The sequence below is a fragment of the Ranitomeya imitator genome, chromosome 8 (assembly GCF_032444005.1).
Source record: "Ranitomeya imitator isolate aRanImi1 chromosome 8, aRanImi1.pri, whole genome shotgun sequence".
Lineage (NCBI taxonomy): Eukaryota > Metazoa > Chordata > Amphibia > Anura > Dendrobatidae > Ranitomeya > Ranitomeya imitator.
Window position 1 is genome coordinate 182,701,704 of NC_091289.1, and position 21,801 is coordinate 182,723,504.

Below are 21,801 nucleotides of genomic sequence, written 5' to 3' on the forward strand. Positions count from 1 at the left end.
GGGGCAGACTGTGAGACTCGGGCAGAATGCTGGACGCGGGGGGCAGAATGCTGGACATGGGGGCAGAATGCTGGACACAGGGGCAGAATGCTGGACACGGGGAAAGACTGAGACATGGGGCAGAATGCTGGACACAGGGGCAGAATACTGGACACGGGGGCAGAATGCTGGACACGGGGGCAGAATGCTGGACACGGGGAAAGACTGTGAGAGATGGGGCTGAATGCTGGACACAGGGGCAGAATGCTGGACACGGGGAAAGACTGAGACATGGGGCAGAATGCTGGACACAGGGGCAGAATGCTGGACACGGGCAGAATGCTGGACACGGTGAAAGACTGTGAGACATGGGGGCAGAATGCTGGACACAGGGGCAGAATGCTGGACACGAGGGGCAGAATGCTGGACACGAGGGGCAGACTGTGAGACATGGGGGCAGTATGCTGGACACGGGGCAGAGTGCTGGGCATGAGGGGCAGAATGCTGGACACGAGGGGCAGACTGTGAGACACGGGGGCAGAATGCTGGACGCGAGGGGCAGAATGTGAGACACGGGGGCAGAATGCTGGACACGGTCAGAATGCTGGACACAGGGGCAGAATGCTGGACACGGGGGCAGAATGCTGGACACGAGGAGCAGACTGTGAGACACGGGGACAGAGTGCTGGACACGGGCAGACTGTGAGACACGGGGGCAGAATGCTGGACACAGGGGCAGAATGCTGGACATGAGGGGCAGACTATGAGACACGGGCAGAATGCTGGATACAGGGGCAGAATGTGGGACACAGGGATAGAATGCTGGACACCAGAGCAGAATGGAGATACAGGGCATGACTGGAGACACTGGGGGCATGACTGGAGACAGATGGGGCAGAATGGAGACACAGGGGGCATGATTGGAGACATGGGGGCATTATTGGAGCCATAGGGGGCAGAATTGAGATACGGGCATGATTGGAGACACGGGGCAGGATGAAAGACATGGGGGCATGATTGGAGACAGATGGAGCAGGGCTGGAGACAGATCGTGCAGGATCATGCGACAGGATGGATACGATGGAGACAGATGGGGCAGGATGGATACTTATGAGGGCAGGATGGGTGAACATATGGCTGAAGCCAGGAATGAGACACACGGGGCCAGGGTGGGGGATATTATTATTACCATAGGGGCTAATTAAGGGATATTATTACTGCAATGATGTATTTATTTTATTTTTTGAGGACGCTGTTTTAAATGGGGGGGGTGGTCCTGTTACTGTGTAGAGTGACACTATGTCGCCTTTTTTTCTTCATGTGGTGTAATGTAGAAGTTGGAAAAAATTAAGTAATATGTTCTGCAAGCGGAGCTTGAGATAACTGTGTTATTTCCTGCAGAGACGATTCCTGGCTGGATGAAGTGATGGTGGTCTGTGCTGGATGAAAGATGAAGGACTTCACCTAGAGACGTCACTGGTGAGTCAGTGTTACCTGTACAATGACACTATACACTGTATACTATATACAGAGGTCCTGTGTATAACGTCACCGGTGATCACTGTATAACCTGTACACAGACACTGCATACTAAGTACACATCTCCTGTGTATAATGGCACTGATGGTGATATTAGTATTGTGTTTTGTTTTTTATTACTGATCAGTATTGTATTCAGTCACTATGTGGTGGTAATATGTGGTCTGGTCATGGTGCGGTGGTATTTGCTCCTTGTATGTGATATTATTCGGTCACTTTGTGGTTGTAATTTGTGGTCTGGTCATGGTGCTGTGGTATTTGTTCCTTGTATGTGATATTATTCGGTCACTGGTGGTTATATGTGGTCTGGTCATGGTGTTGTATTTGTTCCTTGTATGTGATATTATTGGTCATTTTAAAAATTGAAAAATAAATGAAAATATACCTAAATTGTATTGCATATTTTAACAAATATTTAGTAGGTTACAGTAGAGTAGGGCCCGGCCAAAAGTGTCTACCGTGTTATGGTGGTGGCTTAAAAAATCTTTTGGCCAAACCAAAAGCTGCCGGCTATATGTGTGATCTGGTGATGGGAACTGTTAATGTGTGATAGGTGAGAAGTGGAGTTTTTCCAAGAGAGAATGGTGGGACTGTGGACAGTTCGAGGGGTGGAGGCGGGGCTGGGGTGTAGCCTGGGTGGAGTCTCAAGGGGGCCCCGAAAATTTTGCCAGTATGAGGCCCTGAAATTTCTAGTGGCAGCCCTGTATATATGCATCTCAATAATGTCAGGCCTATGGTATGCAGGGTTCAGTGCCTTCCAAAAGTAGATGTGTGAACCGAAGACAGGGTCATGCAGCTTCAGTTACTGCTGGCTATGATGGACAGATGTGCACAGTGATGCAGCTATACCTCCCTATTTTTGAAGAGCAGAAAGAGAAACAGACCATGTGGCGTGCTATGCGCACCTCGGCAAATTTTGGCAAAGCCCCTGGCCACACCACAATCCAAACCCATTTACCATTTATTTCTCCCCTGGCAAGAGAAGTTGTCAGAGTGGCCGTGGCAATGAGAGACATTCAGCAGACGCTCGAGACTGCAGGGCGCAGACCCAAAATCAAGGACTGTCCGCTATATCCGGGACAGTTGGGACTAGAGATAAGAGAATTGATTCACGGGACTCTGGTCCAGAGTTCATGTCAGTGGTCCCTGGCAGCTGAACAGGTGTAACAATTCTGTGGGTACTATGGAATGTGATTGCGTGGGATAAAACGAATCTCAGACCAAAGCTGAGGCAAACAAGTGTATTTAACAAAGTAAGAAGTGGAAACAAAACTAACAGATCTTCCTGCAATTGTAACGAAGTGCACAGCACACTATAGACATGTTCAACAAACTGAGTAGCGGGGTGCGACCGCTAATACGAACCACTCCAGCAGTAATATGGCGCAGGAGTGCACACGGGACTTAAACATAGAAGTCCAGCAATAATATGAGTGAGAAGGCACACAGCACTTAAATGTGGGAGTCCAGCAATACACAGGTGGAGCGTTAGCAGGAGAAGGTTTCTAGATGAACCTTTTGGGCTGAAAAGTCCTCAAGTCCAGCACCGCAGCCCAACAGACACAGTCCAGGAAGAATAAGGTTATGTGCACACGTAAAATCCGCAGCGGATTTGATAAATCTGCAGGGCAAAAACGCTGCGTTTTTGCTGCAGATTTATTGCAGTTTTTCTGCGGATTTCACAGATCCGCAGCGTTTTCCGCATCGTGTGCACCTACCCTTAAGGCTATGTGCACACGTAGAATGGTCTACTGCGGATTTTTCCACAGCGGATTTGATAAATCTGCAGGGCAAAAACGCTGCGTTTTTGCTGCAGATTTATTGTGGATTTACCGGGGATTTCACTGCGGTTTTACAACTGCGGTTTTCTATAGGAGGAGCTCTAAAACCGCTGCGGAATCCGCAGAAAGAAGCGACATGCTGCGGAATGTAAACCACTGCATTTCCGCACTTTTTTTGTGCACAGCATTTTTTGTTTCCCATAGGTTTACATTGTAATGTAAACTCATGGGAAACTTCTGTGGATCCGCAGCGTTTTCCGCATCGTGTACACATACCCTAAATTGTGTCAGAATTTCTTACTGGCTACAGCAGTTCCAGAGGCAAGTAGCTCCACACCAGAAGTCCAGACAATAAGTAATCTCGGTCAGGATCAAGGAGCAGCACAGAGCATATCTACCTATACTATGTGTAGACATTTATTTTATCTATTCTATTCTGTCAGTATGATTTTACTGTACACCGCACTGAATTACCGGCTTTTCTATAGGACACCGGTATTTCTCGCAAGGCAGACGTGTGGTCCGTGTGTAATCCGTATTTTTCTCACCCCCATAGACTTGCATTAGCGTATTTTTGGATGAATTACGCTGAGAATCGCAGCATGCTGCGATTTTCTCAGCCCGTAAAATACGGCCGAAAAATATGTACTGCTGATGGAAGCTGCCCCATATAGAAACATTGGTCCGAGTGCAATGCGTTGTTTTTGCGCCTCTCATACGTCCGTATTCCTCTCTAGGGTGACCCCGGCCTAATAGAAACACGTCACCACTTCAATATTTTTCATTCACTCCTGGTTTTGGCTTAAAAATACCAAAATAAAATACTGACCAACTACTGAATGTGTGAGCGTGGTCTTAGTCTGTTAAACAGCCAAATTCAGGAGCAAGTCACAGTGGGAACAGTCGATGTTTTCAAAAAGGCCTAGATGCATTTTTTTTTAGAAGAAATTCACATTTTTTATTTTGGCAAGTTTTTTTTTTTTTTGTTTTTTTTGTTTTAAAAAGTTGTATTCTTTTTTGCAGCTACTATTGCATTGTATGTCTAGGTCAACATAACATATTTGATGAAAAGTCATCTTTGAGCATCAATGTCACCATTAATAGGGGAATTATTGTGAGCTGATCTGATGCTCTGACGATGTGGAACAAATCCAATTTCTAATAAATCACATGTTAGTTAAATGTTATGATTTCTGCACGTGTGTATGTGTATATACATCCGGTAGTTCAGAAGGTAATCCAACATTTGATGCCAGATTATAAAAATTTATTATGCTTCTGGCTTTATCATATTTTTTTTATTTAAAGGGCCACAGATTATATATCAAAAAGATGAAAATTATTACATTTATATATACAAATATCACGCTGCTCTCAACAAAACCTTTAAAAAAGAGAAATCATTCAATAAATAGATATATTAGATAAATAAATGAAGCACTTATGGGTATGCGTGGTGTTATTCATCATGTGCTTAAGACTGGCATGATATTGTATGTAGAAATGAACCATTGTCCTATTTGTCATATGATGCCATGTGTGTGATGTCTGACCATCCTTTGATAAGGCCAAAATCATTGTAGACATTGGTGCAAATCCATAGACCTGCATACAATTTCTGACCCTCCTTTCATCCCAGACATCTACCAGTGACCACAGCTATGTGCATATTATATGTTTGCAAAATGTGGTCACCAATACTGGAAGTGAATCTAGAAAATGGCAGAATCGTGACGCAGGGAGGTTATAGAGCAGAGGACATATAATAATGGTCTTCATTCGGCATCTTTCCAGTTGTGCAAACAGTAACTCTTAGAATGGCCCGATAGTCGCAGACTGTATGGAGATGGTTTCTCTTTTCTGTTGTATTGCTAGTTTTCAGGGTTTTAGATTTATCAGGATCTCTGTATCAGAAGTCATTCTTTCACTACTGTTGCAATGTTCTTTGAGAAATATTGGACATCTCTCATTGCAGTTTGTCCTTTTTTTTCTGGTTTTTTGGTTGATCAGTGAATCGGGCATCCACATCTCTGCACGAAAAAAAACTTACATCACTGAATAAGATGGATACAGGACTGATATACTCGCCATTGTCTGTAGATTTGTGCATAAGTATAAATCACATCTGTTCTGTATTTTTGAGATATAACCACATAATATTTGTCAATGTGGATGAGGTTAGTGCAAAGTGGCAATAATCCAACTGGATCATGACACAGTCACTTAGAACATGTAGGAAGAAGCCAACAGAAATTATCTTACCTTTGCAAGGGTCAAAACTTTAGGTGGGGATCCGAACATTAGGCACGGTAAAGGACACAGTAGTGAATCTGGCAGCCTAAAAATAAAAAAATGAGATGTATCACACTGGTATGGAAAAGAAAACCTGCAAAACAGCCAAGAATGATATGTGCAACTATTTTGGACCTTAAGCACTCTGTATTTCACATTAATCAGGTACTGTCATGACCCACAACGGTCAGTCCAGCGGACAGCACAACAAACACCAATAATGGGGATGGAGAAAGGGAGAGGAAGTCCCTAACAATAGGGAACGAGGGATGGGGCATCTCCTAACACAGCCTGTGCCTATCGTTAAGCTTCCTTAACGCCCTATGTTGACCATTCCCCTGCCGCCATCACATGCCTAGTCCCTAGCGGTCACCTCACTATACCCTGGCTAATGCTCTGAGTGGCAAGGACGCTAGCCTCACCACTGCAGATGGTGTAAACACAGGGGGTAGCGACAAGCTTGAGACAAATAAAGACAGGGAACAAGAAAAATTAGCTTTCAAGCTTCTGATGTAAACTCCACACAACAAAGGATATGGAACCAGGACCTCAATAAGCTGATACCCGCTGGCACCAGAGAGCTCCCAACTCCTTGGCAGGTCTCCATAGAAAAACTCTATCACCAACAGTCAGATGATGCATCAGGTGAGTATTTAAAGGATGGTGGGAGTGGTCACCACCCATATCAACTGACCAACAAACACAGCAGCTGCCAGCAAGGAAACGGACAATAACCCTTGCTGGCCCAAAAAGAAAAAACATGTTTAAATTAAAGCAGAACCTGAGCTGTCACAACTTCCACAAAATGAGTTATGAAAAGTAATCCCAATATTAAATGAAGAGGGCAGTACTAATCATAACTTCGATGTCTTTAGGACCATTGCTCCTGGTCGACAATCAGAAGCTTCTTTCCTGATCTAGTCCTGCTCACACAGCTGATGGGCTTCTACAATGTGGATGAATGTATGGCACTCAAGATGTGGTGCCCAAGAAAGGGGTCATCTCTGTATCAATAATTATTATATAAATACTCTGCACTCCAAAAACAAGGAAAATATGGATTTTATTTTATAAGGCAATCCCAAAAATAGTAGTAATGTTTCGAACCTACAACATGGGCCTTTATCAAACTCAGGTTGCAGAGAAAAGCGCAAGTTCCATATAGTATTCGTGCTATGTGTTGTGAAAAAATCGCGTGGTGCTATGTGATATATTTTTCCTGACTTTTTCTTCAAATTATTTTTCATTAATTTTATAGGGAAGGGTTACAATATACACTTGAGTGTCAAGCTTCTACAATGTATCAGTCTAGGTAAAAGCTATCAGTCTGGTCTAGGACAGGGAAAGGATTTATACTGCTGCTTCACTTACAGTAGCTTAGAGGATTATTTAGACTGGATACATTGTATCAGTTTTATCAGGCATGTCAAATACTTTCCCTAGACATGAAATACATTTTAAAAAACAATCTTGCTATAATAACATTTTTTTTAAATTCAGCAGATCTGAGCTTTCCTAAAAGGGAGAGGGTTCTGAGAGGCTCTCCCATTTAGGAAATATGCAGAAGGGTTTATTATAATGAGTAAGGTATAAAATGTTCCCGAACTAAGCAGGGGTAATCCTCATTATATTGATAGGAGCTCCAGTAATATTTGTCTACATACCACAATAAAGCATACAGGTACAATAACGATAACAACAATGACCAGAACAATGAGGGCAATTCCAAAGGCAGGGATAGAGGCAGTAATTCCTGTAGAAAAACAAAACAAACAAAATTATATACATAATATACACCCCTTGAAGCTTTAATCCAAAACAGCGTAGAGGTTGGGGAGGTGCGACTGTACTAAATCTATTTGTGCACTCCATTGCCCTATTTACTCAGGTGATGTACCTACCTATACGAGTTATCTTTAATCGTTTGCCTACTACTGGTACTTATGCTATACGTAATTGAAGCATTGGCAGCTTTACAAATATTTAGCATTCGTGCTTCTTTTGGCCTATGGTTAAGCACCTTGTCATTTCCATGTTTAATACACAGGACTGCTAAGTCATGTTTCTATATATAATAATTAAATGTTTACAATAGCACTTTATATCTTGGCAATACTAAAACTTATTTAGTTTTGATACTACTCTCTTTACTTGTCTAAATTAGGCTCCATTCATTTGGGATTACTGTGGGGTTCATAAATATCCTCTCTGCACCCCCCCCCCCCCCCTTCCCTTGGAGGTCTTTTCCCCCACCTTTTAATTAATTGCTGTTTGTATTGATTTTAATTATTCATGTTAATAAAATGAATTGTATCTTTTACCTAAGATAGAATCTCTTTTTTTGGTTGACGAACAAAAAACTTAGCTGTTAGCAAATGGGTATTCAACATGTTTTTTTGTTAAGCCAAAATACTCAAGATCAATAAAAAAATATCAGTGCTATGTAACTGTGTTCACTTTCAGGATTACATCCGGATTAGCTGCGGATTGAACGCTGTGTACAACCGCAGCGTTCAACCTGCAGCGTCCAGATGTTACAGAATAGTGGAGGGGATTTTATGAAGTCCCGTCTCCACTATGCGTGCAAACACGAATCCGGCGGCCCTGCGCTTCCGGACATGCGGCGCGTCTTTTTAGAACGCCGGATGTCCGTTTACCTTGCGGCGACGCTGCGTCACCGCAAGGTAAATCACAGGGCCCTATGTATGAGGTGCAGAGATTCCAGATGTGTGCAATGAACACATCCGGAATCATCGCGCGTATAGAAGGGGCGGCGCTTTGGGCGGAGAGAGTTTTCCGCTCCGTCCAAAGCGCCGGCTATCCGGAACGTGGAACCACCTTACCCTTAGTGATCTCTTTACCTTGTGGCTGATTTGATTCAGTTGGAGCTAAACTTTGCATTGTTGCAGTTCCCAAAGTTGGTGTTGCTGTTCTTAGGGTTGTTGTTTTTGCAGGAGCCTGGGTTGTTGATGTGGGTCCTAGGAAAGTTGTTGCACGCCGTGTGGTAGTTGATGGCCCTGTGCTGGTGGGATGCTGTGTGGTAGTTGGTGGCTCAGTGCTGGTGAGAGGTTGTTTGGTAGTTGGAGGCTCAGTGCTGGTGGGAGGCTGTGTTGTAGTTGGAGGCTGTGTGGTAGTTGGAGGCTCAGTGCTGGTAAAAGCCTGTGTGGTAGTCGGAGGCTCAGTGCTCATGGGAGGCTGTGTGGAACTTGAAGGCTCAATGCTGGTGGGAGGCTGTGTTGTAGTTGGAGGCTCAGTGCCGGTTGGAGGCTGTGTGGTAGATGGAGGCTCAATGCTGGTCAGAGCCTGTGTGGTGGTTGGAGGCTCTGTGGTAGTTGGAGGCTCTGTGGTAGAGGGAAGCTGTGTCGTACTGTGAGACTCTGTTGTAGTTGGAGGTTCAGTGGTAGTGGGTGGATTTGTGGTAGTTGGAGGCTCTATTGTAGTCGGAGGTTCAGTGGTAGTGGGAGGCTGTGTGGCAGTTGGAGGCTCAGTGCTGGTGGGAGTCTGTGTTGTAGTTGGAGGCTGTGTGGTAGTTGGAGGCTCAGTGCTGGTAGGAGGCTGGGTTGTAGTTGGAGGCTGTGTGGTAGTTGGAGGCTCAGTGCTGGTAGAAGCCTCTGTGGTAGTAGGAGGCTCAGTGCTCATGGGAGGCTGTGTGGAACTTGAAGGCTCAATGCTGGTGGGAGGCTGTGTGGTAGTTGGAGGTTCAGGGCTGGTGGGAGGCTCTGTGGTAGTCGGAGGCTCTGTGGTAGAGGGAAGCTGTGTCGTACTGGGAGACTCTGTTGTAGTTGGAGGTTCAGTGGTAGTGGGAGGATTTGTGGTAGTTGGAGGCTCTATTGTAGTGGGAGGTTCAGTGGTAGTGGGAGGTTGTGTGGCAGTTGGAGGCTCAGTGCTGGTGGGAGGTTCTGCGGTAGTGGGAGGCTCTGTGGTAGTGGGAGGGTTTGTGGTAGTTGGAGGCTCTGTTGTAGTGGGAGGTTCAGTGGTAGTGAGGGGCTGTGTGGCAGTTGGAGGCTCAGTGCTGGTGGGAGGTTCTGTGGTAGTGGGAGGCTCTGTAGTAATGGAAGGCTCAATGCTGGTGGGAGGCTCTGTGGTGGTTGGAGGCTCAGTGCTGGTGGGAGGTTGTGTGGTGGTAGGAGGCTCAGTGTTGGTGGGAGGCTGTGTGGTATTTGGAGGCTCAGTGCTGGTTGGATGCTGTGTGGTAGTTGGAGGCTCAGAGCTGGTGGAAGCCTGTGTGGTAGTCGGAGGCTCAGTGCTGGTGGGAGCCTGTGTGGTAGTCGGAGGCTCAGTGCTGGTGGGTTGTTGGGTGGTAGTTGGAGGTTCAGTGTTGGTGGGAGGCTGTGTGGTATTTGGAGGCGCAGTGTTGGTTCGAGCCTGTGTGGTAGTCGGAGGCTTAGTGCTCGTGGGAGGCAGTGTGGTAGTTGGAGGCTCAGTGCTGGTGGGAGTCTGTGTGGTAGTCGGAGGTTCAGTGCTCGTAGGAGGCTCTGAGGTAGTCGGAGGCTCTGTGGTAGACAGAAGCTGTGTCGTATTGGGAGACTCTGTTGTAGTTGGAGGTTCAGTGGTAGTGGGAGGCTGTGTGGTATTTGGGGGCTCAGTGCTAGTGGGAGGCTGTGTTGTAGTTGGAGGTTCAGTGCTCGTGGAAGGCAGTGTGGTAGTTGGAGGCTCAGTGCTAGTGGGAGGCTGTGTGGAAGTTGGAGGCTGTGTGGTAGTTGGAGGCTCAGTGCTGATGGGAGGTTGTGTGGCAGTTGTTGGAGGTTCAGTGCTGGTGGGGGGTTGAGTGGTAGTTGGAGGCTCAGTGCTGGTGGGAGGCTGTGTGGTAGTTGGAGGCTCACTGCTGGAGGGAGGTTGAGTGGTAGTTGGAGGCTCAGTGCTGGTGGGAGGCTGTGTGGTAGTTGGAGGCTCACTGCTGGAGGGAGGTTGAGTGGTAGTTGGAGGCTCAGTGCTGGTGGGAGGCTGTGTGGTAGTTGGAGGCTCAGTGCTCATGGGAGGCTTTGTGGTAGTTGGAGGCTCAGTGCTGGTGGGAGATTGAGTGGTAGTTTGAGGCTCAGTGCTCGTGGGAGGCTGTGTGGTAGTTTGAGGCTCAGTGCTGGTGGGTTGTTGTGTGGTAGTTGGAGGCTCAGTGCTCGTGGGAGGCTGTGTGGTAGTTGGAGGCTCAGTGCTGGTGGCAGGTTGTGTGGTATTTGGAGGCTCAGTGCTGGTGGGAGGTTGTGTGGTAGTTGGCGGCTCAGTGCTGGTGGGAGCCTGTGTGGTAGTCGGAGGCTCAGTGCTCATGGGAGGCAGTGTGGTAGTGGGAGGCCGTGTGGTAGTGGGAGGCCGTGTGGTAGTGGGAGGCGCTGTGGTAGTGGGAGGTGCTGTGGTAGTGGGAGGCGCTGTGGTAGTTGGAGGCTGTGTAGAAGTGGGAGGCTGTGTGGTAGTGAAAGGCTGTGTGGTGGTCGGAGGCCGTGTGGTAGATGGAGGCTGTGTGGTAGTGGGAGGCTGTGTGGTAGTGGGAGGCTGTGTGGTAGTGGGAGGCAGTGTGGTAGTTGGAGGTTGGGTGGTAGTGGGATTCTGTGTGGTAGTGGGATGCTGTGTGGTAGTTGGAGGCTGTGTGGTAGTTGGAGGTTGTGTGGTAGTTGGAGGTTGTGTGGTAGTGGGAGGCTGGGTGGTAGTGGGAGGCTGGGTGGTAGTGGGAGGTTGGGTGGTAGTTGGAGGCTCAGTGCTCGTGGGAGCCTGTGTGGTAGTCGGGGGCTGTGTGGTAGTTGGAGGCTCAGTGCTGGTGGGAGATTGAGTGGTAGTTTGAGGCTCAGTGCTGGTGGGAAGCTGTGTCGTAGTTGGAGGCTCAGTGCTCTTGGGAGGCTGTGTAGTAGTTGGAGGCTCAGTGCTTGTGGGAGCCTGTGTGGTAGTCGGAGGCTGTGTGGTAGTTGGAGGCTGTGTAGTAGTGGGAGGCTGTGTGGTAGTGAAAGGCTGTGTGGTGGTCGGAGGCCGTGTGGTAGATGGAGGCTGTGTGGTAGTGGGAGGCTGTGTGGTAGTGGGAGGTTGGGTGGTAGTGGGATGCTGTGTGGTAGTGGGAGGCGCTGTGGTAGTGGGAGGTGCTGTGGTAGTGGGAGGCGCTGTGGTAGTTGGAGGCTGTGTAGTAGTGGGAGGCTGTGTGGTAGTGAAAGGCTGTGTGGTGGTCGGAGGCCATGTGGTAGTTGGAGGTTGGGTGGTAGTGGGATGCTGTGTGGTGGTCGGAGGCCGTGTGGTAGTTGGAGGTTGGGTGGTAGTGGGATGCTGTGTGGTAGTTGGAGGCTGTGTGGTAGTTGGAGGTTGTGTGGTAGTTGGAGGTTGTGTGGTAGTGGGAGGCTGGGTGGTAGTGGGAGGTTGGGTGGTAGTGGGAGGTTGTGTGGTAGTTGGAGGCTCAGTGCTCGTGGGAGCCTGTGTGGTAGTTGGGGGCTGTGTGGTAGTTGGAGGCTCAGTGCTGGTGGGAGATTGAGTGGTAGTTTGAGGCTCAGTGCTGGTGGGAAGCTGTGTCGTAGTTGGAGGCTCAGTGCTCTTGGGAGGCTGTGTAGTAGTTGGAGGCTCAGTGCTTGTGGGAGCCTGTGTGATAGTCAGAGGCTCAGTGCTCGTTGGAGACAGTGTGGTAGTCGGGGGCACAGTGCTCGTGGGAGGCAGTGTAGTAGTTGGAGGTTCAGTGCTCGTGGGAGGTTGTGTGGTGGTTGGAGGCTCAGTGCTGGTTGGAGGCTGTGTGGTAGTTGTAGGCTCAGTGCTGGTGGGAGCCTGTGTGGTAGTCGGAGGTTTAGTGCTGGTGGGTTGTTGTGTGGTAGTTGGAGGCTCAGTGCTCGTGGGAGGCTGTGTGGTAGTTGGAGGCTCAGTGCTGGTGGCAGGTTGTGTGGTATTTGGAGGCTCAGTGCTGGTGGGAGGTTGTGTGGTATTTGGAGGCTCAGTGCTGGTGGGAGCCTGTGTGGTAGTCGGAGGCTCAGTGCTCATGGGAGGCAGTGTGGTAGTGGGAGGCCGTGTGGTAGTGGGAGGCCGTGTGGTAGTGGGAGGCCGTGTGGTAGTGGGAGGCCGTGTGGTAGTTGGAGGCCGTGTGGTAGTGGGAGGTTGTGTGGTAGTGGGAGGCTGTGTGGTAGTGGGAGGCTGTGTGGTAGTGGGAGGCTGTGTGGTAGTGGGAGGCTGTGTGGTAGTGGGAGGCTGTGTGGTAGTGGGAGGCTGTGTGGTAGTGGGAGGCTGGGTGGTAGTGGGAGGCTGGGTGGTAGTTGGAGGCTGTGTAGTGTTGGGAGGCTGTGTGGTAGTTGGAGGCTGTGTGGTAGTAGGAGGCTGTGTGGTAGTTGGAGGCTGTGTGGTAGTTGGAGGTTGTGTGGTAGTTGGAGGCTGTGTGGTAGTGGGAGGCTGTGTGGTAATTGGAGGTTGTGTGGTAGTTGGAGGTTTTGTGGTAGTGGGAGGCTGTGTGGTAGTTGGAGGTTGTGTGGTAGTGGGGGGCTCTGTGGTAATGGGAGGCTGTGTGTTAGTTGGAGGCTCAGTGGTAGTGGGAGGCTGAGTGGTAGTGGGAGGCTGAGTGGTAGTTGGAGGTTGTGTGGTAGTGGGAGGCTCAGTGGTATTGGAAGGCTGTGTGGTAGTTGGAGGCTGAGTGGTAGTGGGAGGCTGAGTGGTAGTGGGAGGCTGAGTGGTAGTGGGAGGCTGAGTGGTAGTGGGAGGCTGAGTGGTAGTGGGAGGCTGAGTGGTAGTGGGAGGCTGAGTGGTAGTGGGAGGCTGTGTGGTAGTGGGAGGCTGTGTGGTAGTCGGAGGCTCAGTGGTAGTGGGAGGCTGAGTGGTAGTGGGAGGCTGAGTAGTAGTGGGAGGCTGAGTGGTAGTGGGAGGCTCAGTGGTAGTGGGAGGCTCAGTGGTAGTGGGAGGCTCTGTGGTAGTGGGAGGCTGTGTGGTAGTGGGAGGCTCTGTGGTAGTGGGAGGCTGAGTGGTAGTGGGAGGCTCAGTGGTAGTGGGAGGCTCAGTGGTAGTGGGAGGCTCAGTGGTAGTGGGAGGCTCAGTGGTAGTGGGAGGCTCAGTGGTAGTGGGAGGCTCTGTGGTAGTGGGAGGCTCAGTGGTAGTGGGAGGCTCTGTGGTAGTGGGAGGTTGTGTGGTAGTGGGAGGCTGTGTGGTAGTGGGAGGCTGAGTGGTAGTGGGAGGCTGTGTGGTAGTGGGAGGCTGAGTGGTAGAGGTTGCTGGTCCTGTGGTAGTTTGTTCTGTGCTTGGTTCCATCGTGGGTATTGTTGCTTCTGCAAAAATAGAAATATTGACATTTACAAACTGTTTTCCTCTTTTTGTTATTTGTGGATCTCACTATAAAATCTCCATGAATCTCATCCTGGATTATAGAGATGATTATACAGATGATTCCTATAGTTACTCACCAGTTACATGGACACTATTTATCGGATTGCTGGAGCTATGAGAAGACTTTGTATTGTCTTAGGTTATTCTCACATTGTTTGGACAACACGTTCCTGGCTTTGTTGTGGCTTCTGACCTAAAGCTTGAAATTCAGGATTTGGGCAGAATCATGATGAAGCCATTGACTAATAAGATGGAGTCACGTTGTTCTCTGTCTTTGCTGGACACTGATGTCAGATGCCAGAGAAATTCCGTCTGTCATATTATTGTGAATGGCTTTGTCGTGGATTCTGCCCAAACCTCAGATTTCAGGGCTTCAATGTGTGGCCCAAACGTAATGTGAACCCAGCCTTATAGATCTTGGAGTGATCCACATCACCAACCACATTAATAATCACATTGTAATTTTCTTTATTCATGTGAACATTGAATTGATTTCGACTCAGCTCGTTTTTTCTTAGAGATTAGACCAGGAATTGCTGTCATAAGATCAGTGATGTGCAGCAGCCTCAGGCCCTGTTCACACTGAGTTTTCTGCACTGCATTTGGGGGTTGGTTCCACTTGAATCCCCCTAAATTGGGATTTAGACTGACAATCAACATAACCAGACTGCATTGACACAAACAGGAATTAATTCCTTTAGCTTTTAATAGGTAGAGATTTAGTTTTTGTGCCCAACTGAAATGATGGGACTTTTAGAAACTGAACTCCGTTTATGTTATTGTAGTCTGATATCCCATAGGGAGTCCCGTTATTAGGGGGATTCAGGTGCATGGGTCCTCGAATTTAAAGGGAACCTGTCACCAGAAATAACGTTGTTAACCAGCAGATATGCTGTTTATCTGCCGATTAACAGCGTTATGGTACTGACCGGCGCCTGCATGCAGCTGATAGAAAATTCTCCAAACCATCATTCGGTGGTCAGCCATAGGGGCGAGGGCGCCGCTGGTTCAGTCACCACGCTGAGAATAGAGCAGCCGCTGTAACCGCGTACTGAGCCCTGACTGATTGCTGGCTCTACCTTTTTGCTATTTTAATTTTTCCTCCCCTTCTTCCAAGACCCATGATATTTTTGTTTTTCTATTGACACAACCGGATGAGGGCTTGTTATTTGCTGGGTGAGATGTGAATGACACCACTCATTTTATCATATAATGTACTGAATTTTGTTTAGTTAGTTCTATATTTTAAAGGTAATTTTTTGTTATACTTTGTAAACAAAAATTAGTTTGTGACGACCAGGGCCGGACTGGGACTAAAATTCAGCCCTGACATTTGAAGTCACACAGTCCAACTTGTCGCATGGTGACTGTATAATATCTTTGTACACTTGTATGTTACAAGAAGTGAGGGGAGTGTAACACGACTATATGACATAATTACAGCTGTATCCAGCATTACAGCTCAGTCCCCATAGAATGTAATACAGCCCAGCCCCCATAGAATTTAATACAGCACAGCCCCCATAGAATGTAATACAGCACAGCCCCCCATAGAATGTAATGCAGCACAGCCCCCATAGAATGTAATGCAGCACAGCCCCCATAGAATGTAATGCAGCACAGCTCCCATAGAATGTAATGCAGCCAGCCCCCATAGAATGTAATACAGCACAGCCCCCATAGAATATAATACAGCACAGCTCCCATAGAATGTAATGCAGCACAGCCCCCATAGAATGTAATGCAGCACAGCTCCCATAGAATGTAATACAGCACAGCCCCCATAGAATGTAATACAGCACAGCCCCCATAGAATGTAATACAGCACAGCCCCCATAGAATGTAATACAGCACAGCCCCCATAGAATGTAATACAGCCAGCCCCCATAGAATGTAATACAGCCAGCCCCCATAGAATGTAATACAGCACAGCTCCCATAGAATGTAATGCAGCCAGCCCCCATAGAATGTAATACAGCACAGCCCACATAGAATGTAATACAGCACAGCTCCCATAGAATGTAATGCAGCACAGCCCCCATAGAATGTAATGCAGCACAGCTCCCATAGAATGTAATACAGCACAGCCCCATAGAATGTAATGCAGCCAGCCCCCATAGAATGTAATACAGCCAGCCCCATAGAATGTAATACAGCCAGCCCCCATAGAATGTAATACAGCCAGCCCCCATAGAATGTAATGCAGCACAGCCCCCATAGAATGTAATACAGCACAGCCCTATAGAATGTAATGCAGCCAGCCCCATAGAATGTAATGCTGCCAGCCCCCATAGAATGTAATGCAGCACAGCCCCATAGAATGTAATGCAGCCAGCCCCCACAGAATGTAATGCAGCACAGCCCCATAGAATGTAATGCAGCCAGCCCCATAGAATGTAATGCTGCCAGCCCCCATAGAATGTAATGCAGCACAGCCCCATAGAATGTAATGCAGCCAGCCCCCACAGAATTTAATGCAGCACAGCCCCATAGAATGTAATGCAGCAGAGCCCCATAGAATGTAATGCAGCACAGCCCCATAGAATGTAATGCAGCACAGCCCCATAGAATGTAATGCAGCCAGCCCCCATAGAATGTAATGCTGCCAGCCCCCATAGAATGTAATGCAGCACAGCCCCATAGAATGTAATGCAGCACAGCCCCATAGAATGTAATTCAGCCAGCCCCCATAGAATGTAATACAGCACAGCCCCCATAGAATGTAATACAGCCCATAAATAAATAATCTTTATTTTTATATAGCGCTAACATATTCCGCAGCGCTTTACAGTTTGCACACATTATCATCACTGTCCCCGATGGGGCTCACAATCTAAATTCCCTATTAGTATGTCTTTGGAATGTGGGAGGAAACCGGAGTGCCCGGAGGAAACCCACGCAAACATGGGTAGAACATACAAACTCTTTGCAGATGTTGTCCAAGGTGCTATCCACTGAGCCACCGTGCTGTCCCATCATGGGACAATGTAAAAAAGTTTAAAAAAAAAAATTACTAAGTGTAAAAACATATTTTTTAAATTCCTAAATAAAAAATATATATTTTTCCAATAAATGCATATATTTATGTAAATAAAAAAACTCAACAATAAAAGTACACATATTTGGTATATCTACATCAGTAATGACCCCCTCTATAAAACTGTCCCACTAGTTAACCCCTTCAGTGAACACCGTAAAAAATAAATAAAAAACAAACAAAAAAAATGCTTTATCATCAAACTGCCAAACAAAAAGTGCAATAAAACGCGATCAAAAAGATGGATGTAAATAAAAAATATACTGCTGAAAATGTAATCTTGTCCCACAAAAAAACAAGCCATGATACAGCTCCATCAGCAGAAAAATAAAAAAAGTTAGAGCTCTCAGAATAAAGCGATGCAAAAATAATTATTTTTTCTATAAAATTGTTTTTATTGTGTAAAAGTGGCAAAACATCAAAAAAGATATAAATGAGGTATCGTTTTAATCGTAATGACTCGAAGAATAAAGCGGTCCTACTAATTTTACCACATTCGGAACGGTATTAAAAAAAAAAGCAATTCCTAAACTGCTAGTTTTTCTTCATTCTGTCTCCCAAAAATCAGAATAGAAAGCGATCAAAAAATTTCATGTGCCCAACAATGATACTAATAAAAATATCAGCTCGTCCTGCAAAAAATAAGCCCTCACATGACTCTGGCGGCTGAAATATGAAAAAATTATAGCTCTCAAAATATGGTGAGGTAAAAACAAGTTTTCGCAATAAAAAGTGTGTGACAGCAGCCAGCCAAACATATAAAAACCCAATATAAATCTGATGTTGCTGTAATGGCACAGACCCGAAAAATAAAGTCACCTAATCACTTATACCGCACGAAGAATGGTGTAAATAATAAATAAAAATTCTTCACATGCTGTTGATTTTTTCATTCTGCCTCCCAAAGATCGCAGTAAGGCTTTGCTGACATTTATCCTGCACTCTGCACTGAATACTTACACAGGGGTTTTCGTGAAAATCTCTGAAATACGTGATTCAGACAGAACCCCAGGTGAAAAAAAATCCCTATAATGAGGCAGATGGGGCACTGTGGACGCCGTTTGACCTGGGATCCATTCGCTGGATAAATGTGATCCCAAACATTTTGTGAAATGTTTCCAATAAAGGCTTCCACTCAATCTAAAAAAAAACAAATCCCCACTGAGGTCTGTTATCGGAAATATAGGGCTTCCACGTTACTGATAGCAAAAAAGGCTCTGGAAAAGAGAAATGGCTCCTCACCCACCAAAAGAAACTCAGCTCCTGTCACGGTTCACACCATGCTGCCAACAATATGTCACGGATCCCAAAAATATGTCAGGGATCCCAGGGAGGATATCTTTATCGTCCCCACTACGCACACCAATTTGTCATGACCCTGGGTTGTTTGGTTGCCCCTGGTTCCTTCTGAAGGGGATTTATCTATATCCCACTTCCCAGTTCCTGTTTGGAACTTGCAGCTCTCTGGCACCCCCCATACCCTCAGGTCAGACTAGGTACTGCACCTAGGGTAATTAGTCGCCAGAAAGGCTGCCTGCTATGTACTGGCTAAGGGGCACTCTGCAGCAAGGGCAATATAACTACTCCCACACAGGCCGGAACAATGATTGTCAAAGCCGCCGTTGCTGCAAATATTCCCAAGCGAACAGAACAAAGTATGCTGCCACCAGCTCCGATTCACAGGTCCGAAGCCAACCCAAATCAGTAGCGCAATTCACGTCAGAGGACACAGTTCGTTATAGAGCAGAAGAAAGAAGCTAGCAATTAAATATTTTACTCCACGAAAAATTAGGCAGTGTTTATAAAGTATAAAAAGATATTAGAAAGGAGACAATTCGTATATACTTTACAGATTACAAAATAAAATAGGATTAACGTTGAAAAGAGAATTTACAGGTTATGTCATGGTATCATCTTGGCTGGCCTGTGGCTTAGGAGGATAAATACTTCCAGATTCATGGAACAGCTTTGCCAAGCTGGTGTTAGATCGCTTCTTGGGCCAAGACTGAAGGCTGGGCTAAGAGTTCAGTGACTTATACTTCTGAGCTTGTGACATCACTAAAGGACTGGTTAACGATATGCACTGATCTGATAGATATTTACCTTTTCCAAAGTCTTAGACAAAGGCATTCCTGAGTGAGAGGGGAGGGACAAAGGGTGGCTTTGCAGGATTGGTCACCTGCAGTTTAAAGCCACACCCTGCTCGCACACTAGGTTCAATTTACCCAGTGTTGCTGCTTTAGGCTTTGCCTTTGGGTGGAGGAATGGAGAGGGGGGAGAAAAGGGGGTTGCAGCTGCATTGTGTGTGTGTAGAAAGCCATGTCCTTCTAAACTCACAATATAATATGGCATTTTTGGCATTATCGTGACAGCTCCTAACTCCAAATGCCCCACTCCCTTCTGAGCCCCAATGTGCCTAAACAACATTTAGCGCCCATATGTTTGCCATTTCTGTAGTAGTGATGCGAGCCCACCTAATTTACAAGTGCGTGTCTTCTGAAGCATGAGCTGGGCATAGTGTACAGGTCACTACAACGTACTGGTCACTACAACTGCAGTTTGCAATTTTCACTCAGCAACATCCACTGCTGCCTGTTTCTGGAAGATGCCCATGGAGTCAAAATTCTCCCTACATCTGTAGGTAAATTCCCAAATTCTGTGAATTTTTCAGAATATTTTCTCACGCTACAGTTCAAGGGAGTGGGAAAAGAGAGGCTAAGTGCCGGAATAGGCGCATCTTACAGATGCGCCTTTTCTGGGGTGGCTGGGGGCAGAAGTTTTAAGCCGGGGGGCCAATAACCATGGTTCCTCTCTAGGCTATTTAACCCCTTACCGGCATCGGACGTACTATACCGTCCGATGCCGGCTCCCCTGCTTTGATGCAGGGCTCCGCGGTGAGCCCGCACCAAAGCCGGGACATGTCAGCTGTTTTGAACAGCTGACATGTGCCCGTAATAGGCGCGGGCAGAATCGCGATCTGCCCGCACCTATTAACTAGTTAAATGCCGCTGTCAAACGCAGACAGTGGCATTTAACTACCGCTTCCGGCCGGGCGGCCGGAAATGACGTCATCGCCGACCCCCGTCACATGTCCGGGGGTCGGCGATGCGTCTCCATTGTAGCCATAGAGGTCCTTGAGACCTCTATGGTTACTGATTGCCCGTCGCTGTGAGCGCCACCCTGTGGTCGGCGCTCACAGCACACGTGCAATTCTGCTACATAGCAGCGATCAGCAGATCGCTGCTATGTAGCAGAGCCGATCGGCTTGTGCCTGCTTCTAGCCTCTCATGGAGGCTATTGAAGCATGGCAAAAGTTAAAAAAAAAAGTTTAAAAAAATGTGAAAAAAATAAAAAAAACATAAAAGTTTAAATCACCCCCCTTTCGCCCCAATCAAAATAAATCAATAAAAAAAATATCAAATCTACGCATATTTGGTATCGCCGCGCTCAGAATTGCCCGATCTATCAAATAAAAAAAAGTATTAACCTGATCGCTAAACAGCGTAGCGGGAAAAAAACTCGAAACGCCAGAATTACGTTTTTTTGGTCGCCGCGACATTGCATTAAAATGCAATAACGGGCGATCAAAAGAACGTATCTGCACCGAAATGCTATCATTAAAAACGTCATCTCGGCATGCAAAAAATAAGCCCTCAACCGACCCCAGATCACGAAAAATGGAGACGCTACGAGTATCGGAAAATGGCGCAATTTTTTTTTTTTTTTTTTTAGCAAAGTTTGGAATTTTTTTTCACCACTTAGATAAAAAATAACCTAGTCATGTTTGGTGTCTATGAACTCGTAATGACCTGGAGAATCATAATGGCAGGTCATTTTTAGCATTTAGTGAACCTAGCAAAAAAGCCAAACAAAAAACCAATGTGGGATTGCACTTTTTTTGCAATTTCACCGCACTTGGAATTTTTTTCCCGTTTTCTAGTACACGACATGTTAAAACCAATGATGTCGTTCAAAAGTACAACTCGTCCCACAAAAAATAAGCCCTCACATGGCCAAATTGACGGAAAAATAAAAAAGTTATGGCTCTGGGAAGGAGGGGAGCGAAAAACGAACACGGAAAAACGAAAAATCCCCTGGTCATGAAGGGGTTAATATCTGCCCTCAGTCACTGGCTTTCCCACTCTGGAATCAGTTTTTTCCGTGATTTAACAAATTATTTTAACACCTAGAGCTCCCAAATTTTGCACACACACACTACCAACATTATTAGTGAGGGATATGTAAAAATATAATGGATATGCAATAGCTTACTGTATGTAAACCATGTCTCATATCCTGTCGGGTTCGGTAAGGACTTAGCAAAAGCCGGCAATTGAATTACTAGCTTTTATGCTATCTAGGGCTGTATTAAATATAAATATATATATATGTGTATCACATATATATATATATATATATATATATATATATATATATATATATATATATATATATATATATATATAACTGTATGTATGTTTTCACGAATATTTGAGCCCATAGATCCATTATATGTCCATTTTGTAAGCTGTACGGAGGCCACACGGATATTTTTTGGAGATGAAATTGCATCATCACATTGAATACGGATCACTGTTCATAAACATTTCTACGTATCTCGGCCGTGTAAAACGGACTGATTTTTTATACATTGTGTGTGACTCCAGCCTCAAGATCAAAATGTCTTAGCATCAAAATTGATATGCAAATTGCCTTTTCTGAGAAAAAGAGGACTTAAACTCTATAGCGCCACCTGTAAGTCCTCTTTTTCTCAGAAGAGGCAATTTGCATATTATATTTCCCAGAGGAGCATTGCATGGCGAATAAGCCTCCTTACCTTGACAAGCCAGAGATGGTATGTCACTCTCCATAAGGAGAAACGATACCCCTTAGACAGCCATCAAAATTGAGTAA

General features: G+C 46.3%; 3 protein-coding genes across 3 annotated transcripts in view; all 3 read right to left on the bottom strand.

Annotated features, from left to right (window-relative positions):
* Positions 1-4,534: 4,534 nt before the first annotated feature.
* Positions 4,535-10,853, bottom strand: LOC138648136 (mucin-2-like). Its single transcript, XM_069737641.1, has 4 exons — positions 8,453-10,853; positions 7,256-7,344; positions 5,562-5,637; positions 4,535-5,329 (listed from the first exon to the last, which is right to left on the bottom strand). Exons 1-3 carry the CDS (start codon positions 10,851-10,853, stop codon positions 5,581-5,583), a joined length of 2,547 nt encoding a protein of 848 aa, XP_069593742.1. The 3' UTR covers positions 4,535-5,329; positions 5,562-5,580.
* Positions 10,854-11,436: 583 nt separating this feature from the next.
* LOC138648137 (mucin-2-like) overlaps positions 11,437-21,801 on the bottom strand; it is a gene marked incomplete at its 5' end in the record, with an annotated part of 70,818 nt that continues 60,453 nt past the window's right edge. Inside the window, 2 exons of the mRNA XM_069737642.1 lie at positions 11,437-11,635; positions 13,669-13,792. Coding sequence (XP_069593743.1) covers positions 11,437-11,635; positions 13,669-13,792 — 323 coding nt within the window. The remainder of the gene's footprint in view (positions 11,636-13,668; positions 13,793-21,801) is intronic.
* The window catches only part of LOC138647440 (mucin-2-like), a gene marked incomplete at its 5' end in the record, with an annotated part of 34,245 nt that continues 26,762 nt past the window's right edge, over positions 14,319-21,801 (bottom strand). The window contains one exon of the mRNA XM_069736439.1: positions 14,319-14,479. Within this exon, the coding sequence (XP_069592540.1) occupies positions 14,319-14,479 (161 nt within the window). The remainder of the gene's footprint in view (positions 14,480-21,801) is intronic.

Bases quoted from the DNA above. Each gene is read 5' to 3' on its own strand.
- LOC138648136 (XM_069737641.1), bottom strand. From the start codon at position 10,853: ATGAGCACTGAGCCTCCGACTACCACACAGGCTCCCACCAGCACTGAG. The intron at 7,345-8,452 runs GTAAAGAGATCA...GTTTTTCTACAG, and splicing joins TGAATCAAATCAGCCACAAG to GAATTACTGCCTCTATCCCT. The intron at 5,638-7,255 runs GTATGTAGACAA...TTTTATTTTTAG, and splicing joins TACCTGTATGCTTTATTGTG to GCTGCCAGATTCACTACTGT.